The sequence below is a fragment of the Pan troglodytes genome, chromosome X (assembly GCF_028858775.2).
Source record: "Pan troglodytes isolate AG18354 chromosome X, NHGRI_mPanTro3-v2.0_pri, whole genome shotgun sequence".
Taxonomy (NCBI): Eukaryota; Metazoa; Chordata; class Mammalia; order Primates; family Hominidae; genus Pan; species Pan troglodytes.
In genome coordinates, this window is record NC_072421.2 from 104328021 (window position 1) to 104340081 (window position 12061).

Genomic DNA, 12061 nt, shown 5'->3' on the forward strand with positions numbered 1-12061 from the left:
TCTGTGCATCTGTAGCCCAACACCATGTGTAAGCCACTAAGGCTTGGGGCTTGCACCCTCTGAAGCAATGGCCCGAACTGAACCTTGGCCTCTTTTAGCCACAGCTGGAGCTGAAGCAGCTGGGATGGAGGGGACCATGTCCTGAGACTGCATAGAGCAGGGGGGCCCTGGGCCAGGTTCACGAAACCATTTTTCCCTCCTAGGCTTCCAGGCCTGTGATGGGAGGGGCTGACGTGAAGATCTCTGATATGCCCTGGAGACATCCAAATTTGGTGATTAACATTCGGCTCCTGTTGCTTACACAAATCTCTGTGGCCGGCTTGAATTTCTCCCCAGAAAATGAGTTTTTCTTTTCCATCACATCATCAGGCTACAGATTTTCCAAACTTTTTGCTCTGCTTCCTCTTGAACACTTTGCTGTTTAGAAATCTCTTCCATCAGATATCCTAAATCATCTCTCTCAAGTTCAAAGTTCCACAGATCTCTAGGGCAGGAGCAAAATGCCACCAGTCTTTTCACTAAAGCTCCATTTCCCAAGAAGTTCCTCATCTCCATCTGAGACCACCTCAACCTGGACTTCATTATCCATATTACTATCAGCATTTTGGTCAAAGCCATTCAACAAGTCTATAGAAGTCCATTGTCCATATTACTATCAGCATTTTGGTCAAAGCCATTCAACAAGTCTATAGGAAGTTCCAGACTTTCCCACATCTTTCTGTCTTCTTCTGAGACCTCCAAACTGTTCCAACCTCTGCCTGTTACCCAGTTCCAAAGTTGCTTCCACATTTCTGGGTATCTTTACAGCAGCGCCCCACTACCTGGTACCAATTTACTATATTAGTCCTTTCTTACACTGGTATGAAGAAATACCCAAGACTGGGTAATAAAGCAAAGAGGTTTAATTGACTCACAATTCCACATGGCTGGGAAGGCCTCAAGAAACTTACTATCATGGCAGAAGGCACCTCTTCACAGGGTGGAAGGAGAGAGAATGAGTACTGAATGAAGGGGGAAGCCCCTTATAAAACCATCAGATCTCTTGAGAACTCACTCACTATCATGAGAACAGCATGAGGTAAACCGTCCCCATGATTCAGTTATCTCCATCTGGTCCCATGCTTGACACATGGGGATTATTACAATTCAAGATGAGATTTGGGTGGGGACTCAGAGCCAATCTTAATGTCCAGCCCTGCTAGGGCTTGTACTGGCTTCTTGGATTTCAAACTAAAGTACCACTGGATTGGTCCACCCTAAGCTGCTACTTTTCCTCTGCCTCAGTCATGGGCATTCTTTATCTTACTTAAGCTACTAAGGTTTACAAAAGTTTAAGGGATGAACTTAGTGAGTCTTTTCTTCTTTTTTTTTTTTTTAGCACTCCTAGTAATAACTTGCAATAGCTGGTGTAGTTATAATCCATAGAAGCTGGGTAACTGATATGTTTTAAGAGTAAAACTTTGGTGTTCATAAAGTTTTATGTGGAAATACAAAAGACTCAGAGTAACTAAAACAGTATTGACAAGGAAAAACAAAGTTGGAAGACTCATGCTTTCCAATTTCAAAACTTATTATACAGCTATAGTAAACAAGACATTGTGATACTGGCATAAGGGGAGACATGTAGATCAATGTAATATAGTTGAGACTCTAGAAATACATTCTTACATTTATGGTCAGTTAATTTTCAACAAGAAGGCCAAGCTAACTCAATGGGGGAAAGAACTATTTTCAACAAATGGTGCTGAAACAATGGACAGCAACATACTCCCCACCCCCAAAAAGATGTTGTACTCTTTTCTTAAAACATACACAAAAATTAAATTAAAATGGATCAAAGACCAAAATGTAAGAGCTGAAACTATGAAACTCTCAGAGAACACATAGGAGTTAATCCTCATGATTTTGAATTAGGCAATTGTTTATAGATATGACAACAAAAGCATGTGACCTTAAAGAAAAAATAGGTAAATTGGATTACATCAAAATTAAAAACTTTTGTGCTACAAATGATATCATCAAGAAAGTGAAAAGACAACCCACAGAATGGAGGAAATATTTGCCAATTATATGTCTGGTAAGGGACTGCTGTCTAGAATGTATGAAGAACTCTTACAACTAAATAATAAAAGGCAAACAACCCAATTTTAAAAATGGTTAAAGGATTTGAATAGACTTTTCTCCAAAGAAAATAAAGAAATGGCCAATAAGCACATTAAAAGATTTTTCATATCATTAGTCAATAGAGAAATGCAAATCAAAAGCATAATGAGATACCATTTCATACCCACTAGGGTGGCTATAATTAAAAAGACAGATAATACTGTTGAGGAGAATGTGAAGAATTGAAACTCTCATGTATTGCTGTTGGGAATGTAAAATGGTACAACCCTCCCACCCCATACTTTCTGTCCTCTAATAACCATCATTCCACTCTATACTTTTATGAGCTCAACTTTTTACCTCCTTCATATGAGTGAGAACATATGGTATTTATCTTTCTGTGCCTGACTTATTTCACTTAACATAATGTTCTCCATGTTCATCCATGTCGCTGCAAATGAAAATGTTTCATTCTTTTTTGGGCTGAATAGTATTCCATTGTAAAAATTTATCACATTCTCTGTATCCATCCATCTGTTGGTGGACATTTAGGTTGATTTCATATCTTGGCTATTTTGAGTAGTGCTGCAAGAAACATAGGGGTATAATTTATATATTTGTGCTTATTTAACATTGCATGCCTGTATCAACACATCCTCATAAGCAATTGGTATTTTCAATGTTTTGGGTTTTAATAGGTGTGTAATGTTGTTTTAATTTGCAATTACCCAGTGACATCTGATGTTGAACCTCTTTCATATGATTATTTGCCATTTATATCTTCCTTGGTGAGGTATCTATTTAGATCTTTTGCCCACTTTTTAATGGGTCCTTTATTTTTTTAAACATAGTTTTAATTCTTTGAATATATTTATAATAGCTACTTTACAGTCTTTATTTACAAAATCCAACAAGTGGGCCCCCTCAAGACACTTTCTATTGGTTGCTTTTTTAAGTTCTTGTTTCTATTTTTAAGCCTGACTTCCTCGGATCACCCCCTGAATCAGTATAATTTAGTGGTTATTCAGTGATGGGTTAGATTTCCTTAAATGCCTTATGCTACCAAATATTCTACCTTTTTCTCAAGGATATCTGTGTGAAGGTATATGTCAAACTTCAGGCAATTTTCACATCAGCTTTAGCTTTTATTCCCTGCTTTCAAAGATAGCCGGAGTTGAGTGACTGGGGCCTTCTTCTGTCCCATTTCTTTCCTAGGCATGTTCACAGCCCTGTACATGTATTCATTCTTCTAGATCCCCAAGAATATGTTGCAGCCCTTCAAAGTTCCACATCATCATCTGGTTTTTCAGGTCTTCCTTTTAAATCTTTAGCCAGGCTCTTGTTTGCTCTAGCTGAAATCATAGCCTTGGACAGCTGGGTTGTTACCAACCAATTGCTATTGTTTTCTATAATACCCTGGGAACAGAGTTTTTTCACCAAGCTGAGCTGTGAATGAAATCAAATGATAACAACACCCTGGGAATAGAGATTTTCCAGGGAGTTGCAATTTTGGTCAAATATTGTCTATGCCCTAGGGATAGGGCTTTTAATGAAACTCCAAAGGATCCACTGGTTGCCATACTACTGGCTTTCATTTCTGAGCTTGGGCAGGTGGATAGAGTTAAAAGACCCACATACTCTTCGGGTCTTACTCAGGCAGGCTCATTAGTTTTTCTCGAATAGGTGCTTTTCAGTTTATTGCATGCCTTTGGTTAATTCCAGTGTTCTGAAATGGTTTATTTTGAATGTTTTGCCACTATTTTGTTGCTTTTGTTGGGGAGTGTGTTCACAGAGGTTCTGAGCTTGCCATTCTAGAGGTCAGGTTGTTGACATATCTAATTTTGATAGGTATGTCTCTGAGATATTGCTTTAATATTTGTTATGTATATAGATTGTGGCTTATAAATGACAGTAAACATTAGAACTTTTTTTTCTTGTAGAAACGTAAGCATGCATCTGGGACAATTACATTCTTTCTTTTTCAGCTTGCTATTAGTTCTGAGTCTACAGAGCCATCTGATAATTTTGAGGTGCAATCTTTGACAAGTCAGAGGGAATGCAGTAAAACTGTGAACACTGAAGCCTTAATGACAGTATTTCACCCTCAGAATTTGGAGACTCTTAATTCTAAAATGGTAGGAAAACAAAATATTTAAACCTATGGGCTGAAACATTTGGTGAAAAGTAAAAATCTTAAAAGCAGACTAGAAGGTACCACAACTGAAAACTCTTCTTTTGGGACTTGAAAAGTTTTCCAGCAGGTACTACTGTGTAACTTATTTAGTTCCACTATACACAAGGACTATTATCAGGAATGAAGATAAAAGATAAAAGTTGGACATTGGGGATTTTTACAGATACCTAATAGTCATACATATTTATTGACATTGGGTTTTATTTGCATGGATTTCTAATCCTGACATAGATGTGATTTGGGGAGAATGATGGTTTAAAGCTTTGCCTCCCAAGTATAACACTTTTACCATTTTTATATGAGTTTAGCTAAGAATTAAAATAGTAAATTAAGCTGCTATGCTCACATGAGTTTAAAAGATTTTCATGATGACAAGGATTCAGTGTTTCACCCCTGGGTGAATACTGATTTTGGTTTTCTATGTTCTTAATTTCTATAGATGTTGTTTCAAGGTAAAGAGAGTGGGAAAGTTATTTTGCAGAAGTTAATTTCTCACTAGATTTAGTTGTTTTGATTTTTCTGTCATTACAGTTGAAAGAAAAAATGAAGGAACAGTCATGGAAAATACTGTTTGCAGAATGTGGGCGTGGTGTTAGTATGTTTCGAACCAAAAAGACTCGAGATCTTGTTGTAAGAGGGATTCCAGAAACATTAAGAGGAGAACTCTGGATGCTTTTTTCAGGTATTACGTTTATTCATTGTATTTATTTAATAGACATTAACTATGCCTTTCTAGGAGTTATGCCCTAAGCTAAAGCAAAAGAATTACAAAGATGGTTAATACAAAGTCTTACTCATCTTGAGTTCGGACTAGTCAAAGAAAGAAAGGTAAGTAGTTATCTATACCTTACCTATCTATCCACACATCCAGCATCTGAGCAGATTAGTTTATTAGGCAAGATATGTATAATGGGGGAATCTTTAGTGTCAACAGTCAGTTAAGGGGGAAAAAAGCTCATGAAAATGGTATTCTGTTGGATAAAATTAGTAGCTTGACATAGATTCTAGTGTAAAGCTCTTTTCTGTTTGTGCTCAGAAATCACTTAAGCATAAGGCTAAATATCAAGGTAATGAAATCCAATTATTTATGTATATATGGAAATAGTAGCTTCATTATATCCCCCTTCTGTTGTATGTTAATGTAATAATCTTCACAGGTGCTGTTAATGACATGGCTACTAATCCTGGCTATTATACTGAAGTGGTTGAGCAGTCCTTAGGGACCTGCAACTTGGCTACTGAAGAAATTGAACGTGATTTACGTCGCTCTCTGCCTGAGCACCCAGCCTTTCAGAGTGATACTGGCATATCTGCTCTGAGAAGGGTACTCACAGCTTATGCATACAGGAATCCCAAAATTGGATACTGCCAGGTATGACTTAACTATGAGCCCAACTGTGTGTATGTTCCAAATAAAATCACATCAAATCCAATTCCACTAATTTGGAAGTGGTGATTATAAGGAAAGAGATGGGGGTGAGATAGATAGAGCATAGTATTAATGTAAGTAGGATGGTAGTGGGAATACTTAGGAGAATTGATATTTCATTATTTTTCTTTTTCACTTAACAAATGTTTATTGAACTTCTGCTCTATAAAAGATACTCTGCTAGGTACTTAAGGCTATATAAAGATGTATCAGATAAGGGTCCTCCCTTAAAAGTATGTAGACCAGGAGACGTTAAAGCATATTCATTAAGAAACAAAAATCAAGTGAGAAAAACTGTTAGAGAAATATAAATTCCTGTCATGATTTATAACAAGGAGAAACTATTTTTCATCTGGAGGAGTCAGAGAAGGCTTCGTGGAAAAGGTAGCATTTGCAAGTCTTAAAAATTGGTGAATTTTGGACATATGGAAATGGAATGAAAAGAACATGCCAGGTGATGGAATCCATGTAACCGAACACAGGTAGAGGTAAACGTAAAGTATGTATAGGACCATGTTTGTTTAGTTTGGTAGAAACATAGGGTGGATGAAGTGAAGTAGTTGGAGAAAAAAAATCAATAAGGTAGATTGGGATAGAGCTGGAGTTTGAATTTTATTTTATAGGCAGTGGAAGAATCATTGGAAAAAAATTATTTAGGAGCACACAATCAATTAGGATAGGCTAGACTGCTAACACAAACACAGATAATAGATGAAACAGTATAATTTTATTTCTTGAAGGAATAAACAAAGGAGATTGACTCTTCAGGTCAGTAGGCAGCTCTCCTCCATGAGATTATTCAGGAACTTAGACTGTAGGCTGACAGCAGACTGTCATTTTCAAAACAAACCTTCCCGAGTACATTTTCATCACCATTAGCACTCACAGGAACAGGGAAAGAGCATGGAGAAACAACTGTGAAAGATTTTATGGGCTAGGCTTGAAAGGGGCAAATATCACTTCACGCACATTCTATTGGATGATCTTAGTCACGTGGATACACCTATTCACAAGGAAGTCTGTGGAGTATAGCGTGGCTGAGCAGACATGAGCAGCTACTATGGAAGAAGAGGAGATTGGAATGTCATGGATAGGTAGCACTCTGTGCCATACGTTTATTTATAATGGGTTGAATACCTGTAATTGTTACATGTCAATACTACCTATCCACTGTAACTTGTCAATAGAGATTTTTTTTTTGAAAAACTGTTTAAGTGAATGGAACATCTAAATGGCAAGGATTTTTAGCATATTTTAGGATCTCTGAAAGGTACAAAAGAAGCATAATGCTTCTTTTCTCAAAGAGCTTATACTCACAGACCCTGTGATATTGTCTATAAGCAGTAGTTTAGAGATAGCTTCAAAATAGGCAGCACTTAATATTGACTTCTAAAAGATGAGAGCAAAGTTAGAAACATGGAGGGCAGGAGGAAAGTTATTTGGGGCTAAAGTATGAGTGATACCACTCAGGTGAGAATAAGCCCACCTTGGGAGATAAGATTGGCTAGGTTCACATTGGAATAAAAAAGTAAATTTGTATGGCACAAGATCATGAAGAATCTTTCAAGCCTGGGAAAAGAATTTAAACTTAATATGGTAGACAGATTTTGTTGGTTTTGATCAAAAACCCACGTGAGACACATGGCTGGCTAGCTTGCTCTATCTATCTGTCTATCTATCTATCGATCTATCTATCTATTCTGTCTCTCTAATCTTTTCTATCATCTGTCTCCATCTATCTATCTAATGTTGATATATAATTCACTTACCACAAACGTCACCCCTTTAGTGGTCTCTCATATATTCACAAAGTTGTGCAAACCTTCACCATTATCTAATTCCAGAACATTTTCATCACCCTAAAAAGAAGCCCCATATCCATTAGCAGTTACTCCCCATTTCTCCTACTACCAACCCAAGCAATCACTGATCTACTTTCTAGCTCTATGAATATGCCTATTGTGCACATTTTATATAAATTGAGTGATACAATATGTGATCTTTTGTGCCTGCCTTCTTTTACTTAGCATATCATTTTCAAAGTTCATCCATGTTGTAGCATGTATCAGGACTTCTTTCTTATGATTTAATAATATTCCATTATATGGATATATACCACATTTTGTTTATTCAATGTTGATAGTTACTTGAGATGTTTTCTTGTTTTGGCTGTTGGGAATAATGCTGCTATGAATATTCATGTACAAGCTTTTTATGGACATTGCTTTATTATTCTTGTGGGTAAATACCTTGAAGTGAAATTTCTGGGTTATATGATAACTGTCTGTTTAACATTTTGGCGCACTGTCAAACTATTTTCCAAAGAGACTGCACCATTTTATATTCCCTCCAGCAATGTATGAGGGTTCTATTTTTTCTTTGTCTTTATTTTATTTTATTTTTTTACCAAATCTCCCCTTCATTGTATGTACAAGGATTCTAATTTCTGCACATCCTTGACAACACTTCTTAATTGTCTTTCTTTTTGATTGCAGCCATTCCGGTGAGCGTGAAGTGGTGCCTTGGCACTCTTGTTGAAAATTAGTTGACCATAAATGTTAGAGTTTATTTCTGGACTCTCAATTCTATTCCATTGATTTATACTTCTACCCTTATACCAGTGCCACATTGTCTTGATTACTGCATCTGTGTAGTAAGTTTTGCAATCAGGAAGTGTGAGTTCTTTAACTTTGTTCTTTTCTAAGATTGTTTTGGCTCTTTTAGTTCCTTGTATTTCCATACAAATTTTAGGATCAACTTGTCAATCTCTGCAAACAAGAAAAAAAAGGCAGCTGGGATTTTGATAGTCATCATATTGAATCTGTAGATCAATTTCGGGAGTATTTCATATTAACAATATTAACTCTTCCAACCCATAAACACAAGATGTCTTTCCTTTTCATTTATTTAATCATTCTTTAATCTGTCTCATCCAAAGATGTTTTATAGTTTTCAGTGTTCAAGGCTTGTACTTCCTTTGTTAATTTTATTTCTAAGTATTTTAATTTTTTGTTATTATAGTAAATTGAATTGTTTTCTTGATTTCATGTTTTGATTGTTTGTTGCCAGCATATAGAAATACAACTGATAACTGATCTTGTGTTCTGTAAGTTTGCTAAGCTTATTTATTAGTTCTAGTAGATTTTTTTGTGGATTAATTAGGATTTTCTATATACAAAATCATGGCATCTGAATAGTGTTACTTTTACTTCTCTTATTCCAGTATGGATGTCTTTTTTCCCCTTATTCTTGCCTAGTTGACCAGGCTAGAACCTTCAGTACAATGTTGAATAGAAGTGGTAAGAATGCATGTCCCTATCTTGTTATTTATCTTAAGGGGAGTAATCAGTCTTTCACCATAAAGTATAATGTTAACTGTGGGTTTCTTGTAGATCATCTTTATCAGGTTGCGGAAGTTCTCTTATATTGCTAGTTTGTTGAGTGTTTTTATCATGAAGGAGTATTGATTTTGTCAAATGTTTTTTCTGTGTCAATTGAGATGATCATGTTATTTTTTCCATATATATACATAAACATATATATATAAACATATATATATACACACACACATATATATAAACATTGATGGATTGTTATATGTTGAATCACTTTTGCTTTCCCAGAATAAATCCCACTTGGCCTTTTGGGATCCTTTTTATATGTTCTTAAGTTCAGTTTGCTAGCATGTTGTTGAGGATTTTTATGCTTATATTTGTAAGATATATTGATATATAGTTTTTTTGTGATGTCTTCGTCTACTTTGGGTGTCTAGGTTTCTTAGAATAAGCTGGATAGCGTTTCCTCCTCTCCTATTTTTTGAAGAGTTTATGAAGAATTGGTGGTAATTATTCTCTAAATGTTTGGTAGAATTTGCCAGTGAAGCCATCTGCTCTTAGAGTTTGCTTTGTGGAAAGTTTTTTCATTACTAAGTCAATCTCTTTATTTATTATAGGTCTATTTCACTTTTCCCATTTTAGTTTCAGTAGTTTGTGGGGTTTTTTTAGAAACTCGTCCATTTTATCTAGATTATCTAATTTGTTGGCATATAATTTATCATCATAATCACTTATAATCTTTTTTACTTCTATAAGGTTGATAGTTCTCTATTTCCTGGCTATAATAATTTGAGTCCCCCTTCTCACACTCTTGCTCTTGCACACTCTCACTTTTGCACTCTTGATCTCTCACTCGCACTATCTCGTTCTTGCTCTTTTTTTTTGGAAAATTTTTTTAGTTAGGCTACCTAAAAATATTTCTATGTTTTTTATCCTTTTTGTCTTTTTTAATCTTTTCAAAGAACCAACTTTTGCTTTTGTTGATTTTTCTCTATTTCTAGTCTTTTTTTTTTTAATTATACTTTAAGTTTTAGGGTACATGTGCACAATGTGCAGGTTAGTTACATATGTATACATGTGCCATGCTGGTGTGCTGCACCCATTAACTCGTCATTTAGCATTAGGTATATCTCCTAATGCTATCCCTCCCCCCTCCCCCCACCCCACAACAGTCCCCAGAGTGTGATGTTCCCCTTCCTGTGTCCATGTGTTCTCATTGTTCAATTCCCACCTATGAGTGAGAATATGTGGTGTTTGGTTTTTTGTTCTTGCAGTTAGAATTATTTCTAGTCTTTGTCACTTTCTGCTCGCACAAAGCTGGAAGATTAGCTGGAGATAAGAGCTTAGGTCTTTTCTGTTCTTTCCTAAGAATACATACAACTGTGAGTATACATAAAGCCATATGCATGTAGTTGGCCTTCTGGGTTCCCAGGAATATGTCACAGTTTTTCAAAGCCCCCACTTTTCTTTTAACACTTTGTTAGCGTATTGTTTGGCCCAACTGCTATCCACTGCCTTGGATAGCCACATGTTCAACAACTGCCTCTGATTGTTTTCAACAAACACCACAGGGGAAAAGGCTGTTTACACCAGAGGAGCTCTGTGTCAAGTCAAATAAAGACAGTCTTGTGAGAGGAGTCTTCCAGGGAACCACTAGACAAGTCAAATAACAACAATTATTTGGGAATGGGGCTTTGCTGGAGTTCCAACCCCATTCTGTTCCATTCAGTAGCTACTAGGTACTGGTTTCCACTGTAATTGCTAGATGTTGGTTTCTTTCTTTTTTTCTCTCTCTCTCTTTTTTTTTTTTTAATGATAGAGTCTCGCTCTGTTGCCCAGGCTGGAGTGCAGTGGCATGATCTTGGCTCACTGCAACCTCCACCTCCCAGGTTCAAGCGATTCTCCTGTCTCAGCCTCACGAGTAGCTGGGATTACAGGTGTGCACCACCATGCCCTGCTATTTTTTCTTTATTGTATTTTTAGTAGATACTGGGTTTCACCATGTCGGCCAGGCTGGTTTTGAACTCCTGACCTCAAGTGATCCACCCACCTCGGCCTCCCAAAGTGCTAGGATTACAGGCATGAGCCACCGCACCCGGCCTAGATGTTGGTTTTTAAGGCTACTGTGAAACTGGGGAGGGGGGCGGGAATAGGGCAATTTAAAATGCCACAGAGCTTACTGGTTTTACTGAGATTCAGCCATTTTATTAAATAAATGCTACCTGAATTGCTGTAAGCTATTGGTTAATTTCCAGAGTTCTAAAGTTGATTCTGATGACTTTTGTCAGTGTTCTTGTTGCTTTTATAGAGGAGAGCATTTTTAGAAGTTCTTACTCTGCCATTTTTACTACATCCCCTCCTAGTATGGCTTCTTGCATGGGAAAATGATTCAGTAAAAACTAAGCTTGACATCAAACAGTGTACTAGATTAGGCAAGAAATTGGCATAGTTAATATACAAATCTATATGAAAGGTATGAAAGTATGAAAATGAGCAATGGACATGAAAGGATTAATCACAGAAGAGAAAATACAGGTTGATGTTAAAGTCTGAAAAAGGAAGTTCAACCTCAAAGAAATTAAAATTAAAACAATGAGCTACCATTTTTCACTATCAAATCAATAAAGATGATTATAGTTATTACGATTCACAATATTGGCAAAGATGCAGTGAAATAAACATTTAAACACTATTGGTCAGAAATATAAATTGGTATTTTCTTTCAGGAATTTAATTTGGCAATAATATGAAGTCTTTTAAAAATACCATGTGACCAAACAATTTCATTTCTAGGTATGTGTCCTGAGAAAAAAGTATAGTTGGATGAAAATTTATATTAAAAAATAACCATTGCAGCATTATATGTAATAGTAAAAAATTGGAATTAACCTAAATGTCCAACAATAGTAGAATGGTTAAATAATTTATATTAGATCCACCTTAGATTTTTTTTAGTCATTAAAAATACTGTTTTAGAAGAATATTTAGTGGCATTGAATA

The 12061-nt window shown here is 36.1% G+C and overlaps 1 protein-coding gene across 5 annotated transcripts in view; it reads left to right on the top strand.

The window, feature by feature from the left end:
* TBC1D8B (TBC1 domain family member 8B) overlaps nt 1–12061 on the top strand; it is a 72689-nt gene that overhangs the window by 32851 nt on the left and 27777 nt on the right. For all 5 annotated transcript variants that reach the window (XM_016943967.3, XM_016943968.3, XM_016943971.3 and 2 more), the window contains exons 8-10: nt 4089–4238; nt 4829–4979; nt 5455–5669. In XM_016943967.3, the coding sequence (XP_016799456.1) occupies nt 4089–4238; nt 4829–4979; nt 5455–5669 (516 nt within the window). The remainder of the gene's footprint in view (nt 1–4088; nt 4239–4828; nt 4980–5454; nt 5670–12061) is intronic.